The 16,322-nt window shown below is 45.7% G+C and overlaps 1 protein-coding gene across 3 annotated transcripts in view; it reads left to right on the top strand.

Moving 5' to 3' along the window:
* The first annotated feature begins 1,026 nt into the window (after positions 1 to 1,026).
* Positions 1,027 to 16,322, top strand: part of Ldd (lipid droplet defective) — a 31,245-nt gene continuing 15,949 nt past the window's right edge. For 2 of the 3 annotated variants that reach the window (XM_076764524.1, XM_076764522.1), the window contains exons 1-25: positions 1,027 to 1,549; positions 6,868 to 6,951; positions 7,035 to 7,258; positions 7,510 to 7,652; positions 7,721 to 7,851; positions 7,929 to 8,314; positions 8,387 to 8,701; positions 8,761 to 9,016; positions 9,091 to 9,279; positions 9,354 to 9,568; positions 9,687 to 9,897; positions 10,000 to 10,361; positions 11,286 to 11,574; positions 11,655 to 11,849; positions 11,908 to 12,125; positions 12,479 to 12,663; positions 12,739 to 13,268; positions 13,340 to 13,732; positions 13,801 to 14,421; positions 14,564 to 14,752; positions 14,810 to 14,892; positions 14,972 to 15,134; positions 15,196 to 15,377; positions 15,464 to 16,087; positions 16,152 to 16,282. In XM_076764524.1, the coding sequence (XP_076620639.1) occupies positions 6,889 to 6,951; positions 7,035 to 7,258; positions 7,510 to 7,652; positions 7,721 to 7,851; positions 7,929 to 8,314; positions 8,387 to 8,701; positions 8,761 to 9,016; positions 9,091 to 9,279; positions 9,354 to 9,568; positions 9,687 to 9,897; positions 10,000 to 10,361; positions 11,286 to 11,574; positions 11,655 to 11,849; positions 11,908 to 12,125; positions 12,479 to 12,663; positions 12,739 to 13,268; positions 13,340 to 13,732; positions 13,801 to 14,421; positions 14,564 to 14,752; positions 14,810 to 14,892; positions 14,972 to 15,134; positions 15,196 to 15,377; positions 15,464 to 16,087; positions 16,152 to 16,282 (6,298 nt within the window). In that variant the 5' untranslated portion in view covers positions 1,027 to 1,549; positions 6,868 to 6,888. Of the gene's footprint in view, positions 1,550 to 2,268; positions 2,611 to 6,867; positions 6,952 to 7,034; positions 7,259 to 7,509; positions 7,653 to 7,720; positions 7,852 to 7,928; positions 8,315 to 8,386; positions 8,702 to 8,760; positions 9,017 to 9,090; positions 9,280 to 9,353; positions 9,569 to 9,686; positions 9,898 to 9,999; positions 10,362 to 11,285; positions 11,575 to 11,654; positions 11,850 to 11,907; positions 12,126 to 12,478; positions 12,664 to 12,738; positions 13,269 to 13,339; positions 13,733 to 13,800; positions 14,422 to 14,563; positions 14,753 to 14,809; positions 14,893 to 14,971; positions 15,135 to 15,195; positions 15,378 to 15,463; positions 16,088 to 16,151; positions 16,283 to 16,322 lie in introns of those variants that run through there. The other variant, XM_076764523.1, reaches the window with a different exon arrangement.

Here is a 16,322-nt window from a genome sequence, read left to right as displayed (position 1 = left end):
GCTACGTGTTAACTATCTCCCAGCATGAGGGATTAATTAGAAACCGAGTTATCGCGATATTTCGTTTTTTATACAAACGAAGATCGAATAGCGGTTGTTTTGTTCCCTTCGATTGCCAATTGATACTTGAAATCGTTATGCTTCGGACGGTCGATGTTGTTTGGCTCGAGTTTTTCGATACCAGCAATTACGAGACTTGTTATTAGCTGAACATATCAATGCTAAGAGGTCGCACGATCGACCTGCTTGTCTCGGATCGCGATCGCGTGCGTTTGCTAAACGCATCGAGCCGTTGAACGCGAGTCTTTTTATATTCGAACACGATTTACGGAGATTGCATCGGCGAAGCTCATTATCGAAAAATCCAAGCGAGAAACCTGGCTTTATTCGATCCAATTAGCGCTCGAAACAAAATCGTTAGGCGACGCGCTCGGAGAATCGGGCGATAAGTAAGTTTGGCGCTGGTCGCGTTTAAAATCATATAAATTTCAAATCGTGGGAACGCGAGTTCTGCGAACTTGTATCCACTGTCTCTGCCTGTGGCGATGCGTTCTCATTTCCATCGAAAAATAGTCGAACGGGTCGCTCCCTGGAAGCCTCCCCGCTGCGCGGACCCTCGTCTTCCCGATTTCGTCCGCCTTGTTATTCGTTTTACGGGCAGATAGATCGAAATTTAATATATTTGGACGAATGGAAACCTTCCATCGAGCATAGCAGAGGAAGTGAAAGTTAGATAATCAATGTGAATCATTGTTGCACAGGAGAATGATCTCTCGACTAATAGCTATCAGCGGTGCAAATGAACTTTATAGTTCCCCCTGACTAGACTCGACGATGAAATATATCTTGATCCCGGGTACGTAGAAAAAAATAACAGAATTCCAGGGTCCGAATATGAGTGTAGGTCGGTTCGAGCAAAAGAAAGAAAGAAATGGTTGAATTATCGGGTCGGGATCGTTTGGTCGTGAAACACGAGCGCGCGAGCGATCGTCCGTGTGTACGGGCCTATAAATACATATCCACGAGCGGATGTTGAGGCATTGCTAAGGTCCACGTGGTCGTGGATCACGGTGGTGGTAACAGTCGAGCTGCGACCGTCGTCCAAGTGTGCATCAAACGCGAGCCGGTGTGTTTCACTGCCGCGAAACGAAAAAGCGAGGAACGAGGAAGGTCGGGAGGCGAAGAAACGGGGCCCTGGGACGGTGCGAGTCCCCTTTCGGTTCGTGTTTTCGCTCGAACTCGCCGGGGAACGTTCGATCGAAGGCGTACGGGCTCCGCTGCTAGATCGCGAACGAGGTTCGGCGAGGGTTGCGTACCCGTGGATCATCGGTGCACCGTGTTCTCGATGCCCAGTTTCGGAGTGATTCGTCAAAACTCGTGATCGATGCGAGGTTTCAGGGTGTACAGTTCGGTTTGGTGATCGTTCCACGAACTCTCGACTCGGTTCGATGAGGCGCGAGTGATATTACACACGGCATTATTCGCCGATAAGGTGAAAACCGATCCATCGATCCGCGGCGACTTGTGGCGCTCGACTAGCACAGAGACCGTAAGTTACTGCAATCGCGTATCAGAACGAGGTTCTTAGAAACCATTTCTTTTAACAGACACCCTTTGATCGAAATAACGATGCATAAAACCCGCGTGTGGGTCGAAGCGACGACCAACGCGTCAAGAACCACTGGTTTATACGATGCATGGGTTAATGGATTCTAATTTATGAATGAATTTACGAGTGAAACGTAAACGGATGCTAACGAACGAATCTAAAGTCTCTGATTCATTATTCCGCGAATAAAATTTTATTTTACGAACACGGTTTTGGCCAGAGAACTTCTATCGCACGCCGTGCGTCGATCGATTTGCGTTGTTTGCTCATTGATTTACCGATTGCGGTGTTTGTTATCTGACCTTAACTCGTAAGTAATTAAACGCTAATCCGAAATGCAAAATGTCTGGAATGAATCTCGACGAGTAGGCGTAAATTCAAAGTTGTTATTTCATTACAACAATTCTGAAAAGGAAAAATCGTTTTTCCTCGTTATTTTTCAACGAGAAAAACGAGTTGCAGCGTTCCAAAGTTCGATTTAAAGAGCACAACCTTCTAAAAAATTTCGCAAAAACGATGTTAAATGATAACGATACATTAATAACAACTTTTCTGTATCGTACGCTTCGTATTTGTGATTGTTGTCCGATGATCGAAACATTACGCGTCGTTGCGCGCGCGAATCCTTTTTTCTTGTTGCTGTTTGGCCATCGGCAAGGTCTACGCGCGGGGAAACTTGCTCGACCAGCTACGATCGGGTACAATCTGTTTTGACTTCCCAGAAAAGCGATGTCGCTGTTCCCTATAATTGCTCGGTGTCGTCGATCGACGGCCAAATAGACGCTTTCGGTGCTACGGTTCGAACGTTTTGCGTCCAAACACGGCGAAGATCTATTGTCGAGCGTATCCGCGGCTCAAGGATCTTCCTCTTATAGCCGCGGGCCATCGGGCCGTGTAACTTTACTAGCAAATTTCCGTACAAGGATGCCGAGTTATCCGGAAAAAGCGTTAATTACGTTATCTCTGCTTGTCTCGACTCGTTTCATCGACTTCGCGCAGCTGTACGTTTGTAGAAAGTCACTCTTTTTTGTAAATATCACCGTAGTAAAAAATTCAGTGTCTAATCGAACGCGTAGATCGCGATTTAGTATACGTGGGTGGCAGATAAAGTGTTAATTATGAACAGAACTCGAATTTCACGATAGAGCGATTGCATTTTATAGAAAAGGAGGTTGTGGTTTCAGTAAATCCGGAAGAAAGAAAACTGTGTTCTTGGTTCTTTGTAATTATTGTACTTCGAGAATGATTCAACAGTCGGGGAATGTCTTCCCGCGTTTATGCCGCTTTCGTTCACTGTCGTTGCCCGTAGAAAACGAAAACGGCAGCCATTTAAAATACCATACCGCAGGCTACGCGCAAAAACGACGGTTTCGAAAGGGAATAGATAATAGACACCTTAAAGGCAAAGAATTCTACGCTGCTGATTAGATACTGGAACCTGGAACGAACGTATATTAGCATAGATTATGCCAAAAATGGGTGAATCGTGAGGTTCGTCGATCAAATCGTATTAAAATAACGTTTGTCTTTACTCATCGAACGAGCCTCGTATGCCGTTAATAAAGTCGTCGAGTGTCAGACTCGATCGTACGATTAATCTATCGAATGATTCATTCGAAGGGTTGAGTGTTCGACGTAATTGATAAACACAGTGAAAGTACATGCGATGAGCAACGTGATAAATGCAAACATCGTCCGACTGGGATCGTTTCGTACCACGTGACACTTTCAATAATTAATAAGCCTCGATAATAATTATCGAACGTTAATCAATGGTCACGTATCGGATACGCCGCACGTAATTTTCACTTCGACTTCCTTGTGCGTTGTTTTTCCTATCCGTTCTCGAAAAACGCTAATCGTCTGTGTGTGTTTTTTTTTATTCACGGTGCAAAGTACGAGTCCGCAATTTTTGCGTCACGTGAATCATCCCGTATCGATCGCTTTTTATTTATTTTCTTCTGGAATTCTGTCACGCGATTACGTGTTTCTGTATTTTGTTAATATTTGCTTCGTCCTCCTCGTCGCGATCCAGAGGCGCACCAAGGCTTTCGCAAACGGATCCGCAACGCCGGTCATTACACGAAATAACAGCGTAGAGAAGGTATTTCCAAATCAATAATTACTTTGCGTCTTCGTAATCTTGAACCCGAATAATAACGGGTATGCGGACGAGCATGAGCTGGTGTGCGTGCTTGCGCATGACAGTCGATCTGGAGGCCGTTGAAAATACTCCTAACACTGTTTTTCATGTTTTTTTATTCTTTAAAAAATTTTTACATCGCCTTCGTCGAGTCTAATACGGTCGCATAATCGTACCGTTTACATTTTGCGCGTTTCGAACCGTCAACCCTCGCTCAACGGAGCCTTTTAAACGTCCTTCTTTAGATCGTTTCAGGGACTCTAATTTCTATTTCGTATTTCGAGGGAAACGCGTGAAATAGACGAGCACGCTCGACGATCCGTGATTTAATTTCATAATTGAAGGAAAACATGGAAGGAGAGCGCGGTCGCGAGAAAATTCGTAAATAAATCAGTCGATGCTAGTTTTTGCTACAGCGTCACGTAGATGCTCGCGAAATACGTAATAAATGATTTATACGCGACGTTGCGTGTACAATAATTGAACGCGATCGGATAAATTGGAAAATCGTCGCAGAGATTCCAATAAGAACGACGGAACTTTGGAATCGCAACAAAATGGAAAGATAAACTGACGATCGTTGTTTCATTCTTACATTACAAAATACAAAATAATCAATGATTCTCTTATATTGCCTTCTGGAATCGTCTATTTTCGAAACCGGAAAGAAAATAATTCCGGTACTCCCGATCGCGGAAACGGTATATTAATCGATCGAAGACTGCTCGATACGAATGGCGCCCGATCGAGGCGAGGTAGAATCAAATATGGCGGCCGTTCCGATCGAAAGTCGAGTCGTTCTCATTGGAAACGTCGATGTTTCGTGCGATTATGTTTGCAAACGACGCGTTACGTCCGCGTTCGGAACCGGAATACGTGTAGCTCGTCAACTTACTTTCAGGCTCATCGTTTCACCCGGAAGTGCAGGCGAATCGCGTCGGTGCCGTTGCGGGCGTGCACCAGCCCATCGACTTCGTTCTTGTCCGAAAGCAATCCGCTCGTGTCATTGTTCCGTTTTCCCCCAATGGATCCCGGGCATAGCACGCGACAGAGCGAGCCGCATTTCCGGTTGTCGGTGTATCGCCAGACACGCTTGTTACGCTCTTCAAATATTTGTTCTGCCCTCCGCGCGTTGTATCGGCGCGCTCGCGCGGTTTCGCCGTTCCCGATCATGATTTATGGATCGCGATTTCCTCTCCGCGCGACTCTATCGCGGGATCCCGCAGCCGGTGTTTTTTTCGAAAGCCGTTCGAAAAACCGACCGACTATCTGCCGAAAAATTACGGCCCCGGATAAACGAGTGGAACGCGAGTACTCGAGTGCAATCGAAACCGAGACAGAATTGTCCCGTTGCGTACGAAATCGATAACTTGATCCACTCGATCAACTTATCTCGCAGATCCTGCCTTAGACGTGACATTATTAATCGTCGGAACGGTCTCCAATTAGAGGATAGTTTATTAGTACGTAATTAGTTTGAACAGAATGTTCAAATGATTAATAGCGTCGCGTCTAAAGCAGAATCTGCTAGATAAACCTTACTAATGAGTTTAACAGATTCGGGATAAAACGCAATTACAGTGTCCATTGCGTCGAAAGTATTAACATGATACAGTATCGTTAAATAGTATACTTCGTTCGTCGACTTGTGAACTTTGCGCACGTTTGTTTAATATTTATTGGCACTTTTCGCCGAACAGAGTAGGTATTATTAAATCACGAACTGATTAAGAGGGCGTAACAATGCTTCAACTATGGTTTTTGTGTAAATTTGAGGCACGAGGCCAAAGAGACCTAACCCAAACACGTCGCGCGATAAGCACGCAATGAATGCTCTCTTTCTGCAGTCACATTTCCTACTTTTCACCTCTTTGTTCAACGGTTCAAGTCAATATTAACATTACCGTGTCAGCAAATTTTATTTAACCCCTTGATTCACAATTGTTGAAACGGTTCGTTTCAAAGAACCTGCGACGATCTGAAATTTCTGTTTGTTCATTTATCTTTGTAAACGGAAACGACTCATTACCGTAATGTTATAATTGTTCCAATGATGTTACAAAGCGACGCCACAAGTTTGTACAACCAAGTGACATTACAAGTTTGTACGATAGTTAAATCTGTGGTAATGACTTTACAAATGGTAGATCCGAAGGAGGTATGGGAACCCGTCAAAGAAGTCTAATTTTCTGCTACATGTATTCATAAAATTACACGTTCTGTTGATGGGTGCAGCATGTTGTAACAGAAAGTTTAAATGCCGAGGACTGAACAGTGAATGATATCTAACTTTCCTTTTGAACAAATTTTCCCGCGAACGTACGATCTGGAAGTGTATTTTTTTATACAAATTAATAAACCTGAGGCTAAAAAAAGAAATTTGATCGTCTTTTCGGCGAAGAAATAACGCGTCGCAGTTTCTTTCTTGATTTTCGTCTTATTTTGGCCTCTAGAATCCGCTATTAAAATTTTTCCCAGGGGTGGCCGAACACCCTGTATATCGCTTTGTTCGTTGTTGGAAATCATTATCTAGATAAGGATTTTCACCGTCTTCGGCGTAGGTCGTTTCGTAAAAGTAATTCTAACGATCGAACTAAACTCTGTTTGCTCTCATTTGGGAAATGGAACGTTTCGGAAAGTACACGATCCCGACATAACCGAAAATAACTTTATCGCAAGAAGACGAAGGAAGTTGAATCGAGACTTCGACGCGACGGTTTTACCCCGTGCCTCCCATAAAGACAAAGTGAGATTTTTGTAACTTGTACGAGCTTACCCATACACTCTTGTCGCGAAGAGCCAAAAACCGTAGTTCTTTCCCCGTCGAACTTACTTTCCCCGAGTTCCGCAAGATTCTTGCAACTTTCCAGGCGGGATAAAACGATCTATGGGGGTTACGCGAATTCGGAATTTCCTTTCCGACTTTCCAGAAATCTCGCGCGCCAGCCAAAAGTCGTCAAACTTTTTATTGATATTTACTATCGCCATTCGTGATTTATTCCTTTCGAGCTATTGAAATCGCGTGTAATAACTCTGCGATCTATCAATCGTAATAATCTGTGTATTTAATCGATTGACCACTCGGATGAGAATATTTCTTTAACTGATTTTGCAGGTTCGGATCACCCTCGTGAAAATGAGGGTCGACCAAATCGGGCTTCTTCTTTGGAAGAACTACATCGTCCGGAAACGGCAACCGGTAATTATTTAACAGCGATTAAAAATCATTTTCCGGAGGTCTGGGAATGCGTGTAAGAGACGTGTACGAAATTGAATGTTTAGGGGATATTGGCTCTGGTGTTCGTATGGCCCGTGGTCGTGTTCATGATCCTCTACACGATCCGCGACAATGTGGACCCGAAGTACTATCCTACTTGCCAATTTCCTGCGAGGTCGATGCCGCGAAACGGTCTGCTTCCATTCGTTCAGAGTTTCATTTGCAGCCTCGGAAACCCGTGCGATCCCCTCACGGAATACGAAGAGGTTCCTTCTTACGGGAACGCCACGTTAGTCCAAAAAAGAACACCAACACGCTCGACACTTTTATTTCTCGTTTGCGGTTCTACATCGATTTTTACTGTAAACCGGGTATCTCTCGATATTAAATTTTAACGTTCGTTGCAAATCATTCGTCAAACCGCAAACGAGTCAACAGGGTATCTGTGCACCCTGCATAAATAACACTGAAATGAACGTTAACATCTTTTGTATGCATTCTATTAATAAAAGTAGAGTTGCAAATATATTTTTGCGACAGTCTAGGTCCGCTGGTCGTCGAGCTGCAACCGATGCTCGGCAACGAGACGATCCTTTCCGCCGTGAAAACGATGCCCAACAGTATCCAGCTCCTAAAATCGATGGCTCAGATACTCACCAAGCCGGAAATCAAGGCACTTTTCGGTACGCGTGCAGAAATTCGACGCACAACATAGAGAAAAATCATTTAAATCGTCGAATTCGTTGCGTAGATCGCGGTATCCGGTTGGGCGATCTGTTCAACGATCACGACACGATCAAGAGTCTCCTCGAGCAGCAGATGCCGTACGCTCGCGAAGGATTGATCGACGAGCTGTTCGAGTCGTCCATAAAATTGCTATACGTTAGTATCGTCGAGTAAAAAAACCAAACGACCAATAAATGATCCGACGATTTAATTGTTTCTGATTATCGTGATAGCTTATCGAGACGTTCGGCTCGTCCAACATCGACGGGGTGATATGTTCGCCGGAGAGCCTGAAGAAGTACCTGATACTGCCCAGGGAGGAGGACTTTGTCGAGATCTCGAAGATACTCTGCGGAATCGACTCGGAAATGATACCCGGGATCCTTGAGAACTTGTCCAAGCATCTGGACTTCTCCGGCTTGCTGGAAATGGTCGATCGCGTAATGGCAAAGTTTCGCGACTACGATTTCTTCAAGGACTTGAAACGAGCGGTCGAAACGATCTTGGATCTGCAAATCGTGGAGGACCACGTTCCGAAGTACTTAAGGCTACGCCAATGGTTACCGAAGATGATAATGGTTTTTAAGAACGTCACGTTCAAGGAGATCGATCTCACGTTGTGAGTACTCGTTTGGAAACGATCTCTCGAGTGATCGGGGCGTAACAATCATTTTTTCGAATGTGTCCCCAGCGTGGACAAGGCGCTGACAGTTTTGGACCCGGTGTTCTCGAGTGATCGCGATTGGTCGATCGTGCGGCAGGCGTTCTTGAGACTGAATAAATTATTGGAGCTGGTAAAAGGGATGATCGGGAATCGAGAAACTGCAGCTTCCGACGACTTTTTCGCTGTAATGGACCGACTGAAGAGCCCCATGGATCACCTGTTCACCAACATAAGGATCGACGAGAATCTCACCCAAATTTTGGATCTGACCTTTGCGATTCTGCAGAGCGAAGCGAAGCTCGTCAAAACGATCATCAATCGCCACAAGGACGAGATCCAGCTGTGAGCTTCTTAAATAATACGATAGATATTCAACGAGATTCTACTAATTTTGTTTACAGCCCACCTGAAATTTTGGACGGACTCAGGAACTTTTTTTCGAAGAACATCCTGGACTCTTTGAGTTACGCGTTCGCCTTTGCGCAGAGCATCATCAGAATGGCTCACCACTCGGCTATTATCAACGACGACCTGGAAAACAGGCTTTACAACGTCTCTATAAATCACAGGGCCACGGTGGAACAATTGTTAACGAAGTTCGATCCGAACGTTTATCGAACGCTGCTGCGATCGTTTTCCAAATTAAGCTTTGTCGAGGTTGATAATCCTTGTATTCCATATCACGGTTCGCTCCTCGTCCAATGTTCAGAGAAATTTAACGCGCTTTTCAGAAATTCGTGAACGAATCGGAGCCGGAAGTCTACTTTTGCCGGAACGACACGTTGGACGAGATTTTCGAACATTTTAAAGACACGAATTACGACTCGAAACAGATCAGCGATGTACTCTGCAGCGATTCCGGGAAGAAGTTCATCTCCGACGTGTACAACTGTTTGGAGCTAACGAACTTCGAGAACATCGTAAGCATCGTGTTCCATTAATGTCTGCGTAAAGGCTCGCGATTGTTCTCATGCTTTGAAAGTAATTTCGACAGACGATGGACACTTTTGGCGCAGCCGCCAGCATGGCGTTCAGCCACCCGGTTCCGGTCGAAAAAGCGAATCTAACGTCGATCGTCAGGAGCGTGAAAGGATTCGTGTCGTACCTGACCTCACCGACCCTACCGGGTCCCGACTGGTCGGTTTTTAAGGTTAACGACAAGTGGACGAGAGCTTTCGAGGAAACTCAATCGCAAGGAAGACTGGACGTGTGAGCGTTTGTCAATCGTTGGGCGTTTCTATTATCGAGGAGCTTATAAAACAAAGAAAGCACCTCCGATCGTCGATCGAATCTCGCTCTGACAGTTTTCTTTTCGCGTTCTGTGCAGCCTGGGTATCCATTTGAGCATAGTGAAAAAGATGGTCTGCTGCGGTTTCATGTTCCACGTGATCAAGGGCGATCTGATGGAAATAGATCTGTTGGGTGGACAGATACTGCGGGATCTACGAACGGTGAACACCGACTGGGTCGAGCAAGTCAGGGAACACAAAACGGAGCTGATCGAGGCGTTCTACTTGACCGCGACAGACAGGGATAAGGTCGGTGAACGATGGCGTAATAGAAATTTATTATTCAGAGACCTCTGCTATCGCGAAACGCGAGAAGCTTTTTATCATAGCACGGAACATCTTTATCCGCAGGTTTTGAAAATTTTAGAGTATAAGAATTTCACCAGAAGCTACTGCACGGACCCGAGTCCGCCGGCTTTATTAAATTTTCCAAAGCGCTCGCACGACACTCTGTTGAAAGCTCTGGTCTGTCGTCTCTCGAGGTCGGTGCAGAGCAAGCTGGATTTCAACTTGAAGGGAGCGAAAAGACCGAGGGGGAACGACTTCGACTGGACGAGATTCAACGCGCAGACGATCGAGATTTATCGGTACATCGATGCTTTGATGCGTCAGAAGGATCCGGACGATAGTTTAGCGAATTTGGAGAAACTGAAGAGAGACTTTAGTGACTCTTGGACCACCAATCTAGCGGTGGAGGATGCTTTCCAGATCAGGTAAGCGAACAATGGAGATAATTGTTCTAAGGGATAGATTCTGTATAGTATGCGCCAGGTTTTGGCAAAGTGTAATCCGATTACTCCAATTGCACTGTAATCGCGACAATTGAACAGTTACTACGTGCTTTAAAGATTTACGATTATAATTACGCCGCAATTAGGCAGTAACACTGCGTGATTACAGCGCAATTATGATTATTGCGTGTATAATAGCGTGGTGGCGAATGTAACTACATTACATTTTGCCTAATTCCGGTGTACACGTTTTATATGTCGTTATATTGTATTTGTATCGCGTTCCTTTTAGCAAGATGTATAATTTTCTACCGTTTAGTGTATCTATTATGTACCTCGAGGGGGTCATAAGGCAGGGAACCAAAACGTCGTTTGAATAATGAATTCGCTCATAAATGCAAGATCCCCGTCACATATCAATAAGAAAAGTTCCTGGAATATTCACATGTTCATCTTTATTTTAAAAGCAGTCATAATTAAAGACTTGTAACATTAATTGCCACTATAATTGTGTTATTCTGCTTCTGCACGTGGCTGCCTTCTTTTCCGGTAATCGCTACGTATAACCTTTGTAAAACCTTTTATCGCTATACTGCTATTCTCTTTCATTTATCTACCCTTTAACCTGCTGTACTTTTGCCGTCCTTTTTAGCGTAGTTGGTTTAATGCAATAATTTAGTTTACCCTTGTGTAGAGCTTTAGTTTTAATTTTACTCTCAAGCCCTTCAATCCCTTGGAAATTAGATTTAACAGCAGTACGTCGCTGAAGCTGATCTTTCGAAACTATCCACTGTTCGAATCGAATATATTTTAATTCTAAATAGCGAGCGGGCTACTCGATAATAAAATTCAGACGTAAATAATATCGTTGTTATCCCTTTAGCGATACGTTATGTCTTTTTGCAGTGTAGGTCTGATCTGCAAGTTCTTCAGCGTGATGGAGAGCCCGCTGTTCAACATACAAGAGAGAAACGGATGGAAGAGCATGCACGCGATCGGCTGGGCGACGTCGGCGGTATTCTACAACGTCGAGAAGATCGTCGATCAGATCCAGAAGAACAATCACACTGCCAGGCTTCCGGAAATACTGAGGGACATGCCGCAGACCGAAATGATCCTCAGCGCCCTCCTCCGAAATCTGTCACCCCTGATACTCGACGTGGCGGACCTTATCACCATGAAACCGATTCACCTCGTACGTTTCCCCAGTTTTCTTTCGATCCCCGAAATTACGTTCACCCGCCCGTTTCCTTTCTCTCGCAACGTCTGTTACAGATATCCGTCCTGGACGATTACAAATCTCAGGAGAAACAATGGCCCTGCGTACAAAGGAAAAGCGTCGGTTCCGCGATGGAATTGCGAAACGGCACCCGTGAAATAGTACGAGAGATAGAAAGAATCTCTTGCAATCCGGCTTTGTTTATACGAGAATGGAAGGAGCAGCCGTTGTTAATCAACGTGCGGCATATCGTGAGTAGTTTTACTTCCGTTTATAAAATACGGCCCCGTTTATCCACGCGAAAATCAGTTCCAGGACGACTTTAAGGTCCAACTGCCCTCGTTCGATTGGATCCACGGTTACGTGAGATTTCGCCGTGTGGTCAAGAAGCTGGACAATCTGATCAACGACGCGAGAGACGTAGTTCTGGTGGAGCAGCCGAATTTTTGGGAAAATCTCGAGTCGCTGGTGCCTGAAGTTAAAAGTGTATTCCAGGAGAGATGGTCTGACGTTAAAAACGACGTAAGGTAACTTTATTTATTCGTCTCTTACGTTTTATCTCCCAACATGGTCTCCTTTGAGGTCTGTATGCTCGGAGCTTCTCGATTTCTTTTCATCGTAATCCATACTTTTTTCTCGTTCTCGTGTGCTCGTAAATAAACACGATAAAATCGATGGATCGATCGGGCTTTCCAGAGCACGCGCGTATTTATCGATCAAACAGAGATTAATTCAAACTTTTACGCTTCGCGGTGCGGTTTGTACCAAGTAAAATTACATAAATTAATGTTTATTTGATAATAAGTACGCCCCGGTAAATCCAACGGGATTATTGATATTATCACACGGAGGACGCGAATGAAGAGACGACATTTTGTAGAAATATTCTCTTCTACGTCGATTTGGAGCTCGACAAGACCGTGGCAGCGTTCCAAAGCAATCTCTCGGCCAGCGAAATGTGGGATTCGGAGATCGTCATTAAGGATCGCGTTCTCATCCTGTCGAAATTCATCGCTCACGTTGTCTACAAGTCGGCGAAAGTCGCGACCGATATTTTGCACGACAGTGAGTATCGAACGATCGTTAAAATCGTTGTTAAAAATTTTTTTTTGCTACGTGGAACGCTATTTTCCGATCCAGGATCGATAAATAATGGCACGACGTACATCAACTGGCTGTCCTTGTTGGGATTCAATGGCAGTACACCCGTGGCGATTTATTACAATCGATTACCGTACGTCTTGGCCACGTTAGCGACCGGATTATCGGATCCCGACGTGGACAAACGAATCGTCGAGTCGCTCGACAACGGCACCGCCGTCACCTGTTTGCAATTGTTCGAATGGTGGTCCGACTCCCTCGTCGGTCTCACTTACAACGAGTACAGAAGCTTGAAGAACTTCACCTGCGACCTCGATCCCGACAATTTCAACGCCTACACCGACTTATACATGTCCGAGAAGTCCGTTTGGAGGAAGCCTGTCAATAAATACCGATCGTTCTTGATGACGTCGATCGGTGACGTCTACGATCTCGCGAAGCTCGTCAATAACATCACGCAGGGTAACGCGACGATCGAGGTTCCGTTCTCGAGGACCTATTTGCAGAATCTGCTACGGAAATTGAGAGGCAGCTTGGTGGACTACGATAAAACAAAGTCAATTTACAAGGTAGAAGATATTCGAGAGACCAGCGAAGGCCTAGAAAAAAAGGATCACAGATTACTGATTCGTTTTTCCAGGAGTTGAAGCAGCCCTACGAGTGGACGAACTACCGACTGGTAGTGGAGGGTGTCTCCGAAGCACTGATTCACGTTGCAACCGCTTTGCAAAATATCAAAGTGCAGAACGATCGCGTAAACGTGTGGGATTTCGTGGAAAGCGGCGACGCGCGACAGTTATTGAAAATCCTCGATGCTCATCCCGAGGAAACGATCTCTTTAGGTGCTAGCCTCAGCACGGTCGTCGCGACGGTGGACGCTTTCTTGCCCTACGAAGACATAAGACGTACCATGTGCAATTTTCGCTTCAATTCGAGCTACTGGTCCACCCCGAACAGGACACGATTTATAAACGAAATATGCTCGTTCGATCCGTACCAGTTGCTGAGGACCATCACCAGCGAAGAGTATTACGTGAGTACGAATTAACGCTCGATAATTTTCCTATTTGCAGTTTTTATATCAAAGAAATGCCTGGACAGCTCGCCGTGTCAGGACGAAGATCCACATTGACGAAATTGACGCCGTTGAGCTCGTCTTTGGCCAGGCTGGCCGACACCGCGTTGAATCTATCGTCTACGGCGCCATATTTGACCGTCAGATCGAAGATCTTCGACTCGACGACCTGGAGCAACCTCTCCAACGAAACCTTGTCGCTTCTACGCAGAACCGAGCAGGTCTGGGTACGTCGATGGATCACCCAGCGATCGGATTCCCCGGACTTTTTCGTTAAATTGTTCAGAATGTACCAGCTTATGGACGCCACGATCGATCTGCTGGCCGGCGGTGACGTCTGGCAAAAGATTAGGATCATCTACGAGAACTCCAAGGTGAAACCTATCTTAACTCTGATAGAGGACATGCCGAACATCGCCGTCAGCGTCGCCAACACCTTCGTCCAGACGGACAGATTGACCGATTTCGTGGCGAAACTCGCGCTCGGCAAAGCACACCCGTGCGACGTGGACAAATATTTGATCGTGCCCAGTTTCGTCAGGAAGAAGGTCCTTTTGTCGAGTATCACCAACTTTTGCCAGAAGTTCGTTCTCACCGACAGGGAGCTGACGTTGATCGATGTATTGCCCCTCGACGCCAAGTACGAGGTAATTGCATTAATCTTTTTCTGGCTTATCTAACTGCTCCCACGATACTCTGGACCATGTTAGAGCAACGTCTAGCCGGCGTTGATAATTATATTTCGAACAATTTGACGAAGGAAAATCGAATTTAAAATGGTTTTATAAGGAGAATCGAGCGTCGCGGAACACGTCCTCGGAATATAACGACGCCTACCTGGAGGAAAGATTGGATCACATTCAGTCGACGATAATTCGAGTGGCGGCGGACGGATTCAAGGAGCCAAAGATTCCTACGTGGTGGACGTCGTTCAAGGAGGGCACTTACAAAGACTTTTTGTCCCAGTACGAGAAAGAGGTAACGTTCGACCTAGCATATTTTCAGCGTACGTCTAACGTTTCGGAATTATTACAGGACTCGAGAGCTCTCGCACATTCGGTGGTGGAAAAACTCTCGACGATAGCGAGGGACGTTCTGAATTCTGGCGCGAATTCCGAGTAAGTCGTTCGCGTTAGCATCCGCGGAATTTGTTTATTACAAGACGCGTTGATAGAAATTGCCTTTTATCCACCTCAGAGACTGCCCCTGGTGCTCCACGTTCCTCTTCGAGGTCCTCGATTCTCAGCTGAAGAACCATCAGCTTTACTTGAAGCTCCTCTGCCAGCTGAATCGATTGCACGTATCGGAAATTCATGACATTCTGATGCGCGATTTTCGCTGGAATGAAACTGTCAGCATGGTGAGGGATACCTACCATCGCCTTCGTTCGCGATTTCTATGCAATGTTTAACGCCTTCCAGATCCAGAATTACAAGTCCTTGAACGTTAAACGGACCAGGGACGAATTTGTGTCCAGTCTTGAGAAGATCTTGCACCAGGTGGTCGACATTGTAGTAAATTTCCAGAACGAGACCTACAGCGACAGAATTCAACAGTGCTATCACAAGTTCTTTGGACGACCCGCCTTTTCCAGACCCGGACTGTAAGTGCTCGAGTCTTCCAAAGAATTTTCTATTTTGTTTCGATCCTTTGGACGTAGATTAGCTTTAAGAAATAATTTCGATCAAGGTACGTGTCCGTGGTGCTCGCGATATTGGATTCCCTGCAGAGCAACGTGTTCATCCTCGACACCGCGAGGAACCACAAGAACATAGAGGCCCTGACCGTAATGGCGGAGAACTACGTACCGATCTGGAAGTTGGTTCGAGACGTGGTGAAGGCGTCGGACGTCGGCGACGTCGAGACGTTCTTGCCCGGCGCGATGATTAACGTGAACGCGGTCATGAACGATAGAAACGGTTCCCTGTGTCGGACGAAGCTCGAGTGTCGGAACGCCACGGTTTTGTACGATCGTTTGAGCTCCAAGAGGATGGGAAAAATGTTCCAGTACGATCCAAAGGCGACCGGTTACCCTTCGTTGGTCGAAATCGCCGAACGACTGTCGCGGAGCTTGGATCTGGATCGCATAGATCGCGAGCTGAGGGGCTGGCGGATGGACTCTGCGTGGAACTTGACGTGGCTGAAGGAGATCCTGAGACACATATCCGTGGTGATCGGGGAGAGCGGCGATCTGCTCGACGTGGTCAGTAAAATAGACTTCGAGAACGTCTCCGACGCCCTGGGTGTTCCAGACATCGTCGACGGGGTGGTCAATATCTTGAAGGACAAGATCGTGGACAAGCTTTTCGACGGGTAAGAGAATCCAGTCATTTTCGATATTTAGAACGCTGTACGTAAAAGAAACCTAATCCTGCAGAATGAAGGAAGTCGTGGAGGACGTGAAGCCGTTCATAGCCGACAAAGAAGTAGTGGACGATCTCTACAGAATAATAGACGCGCTGGAGTCGATGGACATCTTCAAGAACTTGGGTCTACTCAACATCAAATGTAGGATTCCGTGGCTATTTTCCGTCCGGTCGAAAGAATC

Source organism: Colletes latitarsis, chromosome 4 (assembly GCF_051014445.1).
Source record: "Colletes latitarsis isolate SP2378_abdomen chromosome 4, iyColLati1, whole genome shotgun sequence".
NCBI lineage: Eukaryota > Metazoa > Arthropoda > Insecta > Hymenoptera > Colletidae > Colletes > Colletes latitarsis.
The sequence above is the reverse complement of the archived record's forward strand: the minus strand, read 5'-3'. Positions and strand labels throughout refer to the sequence as shown.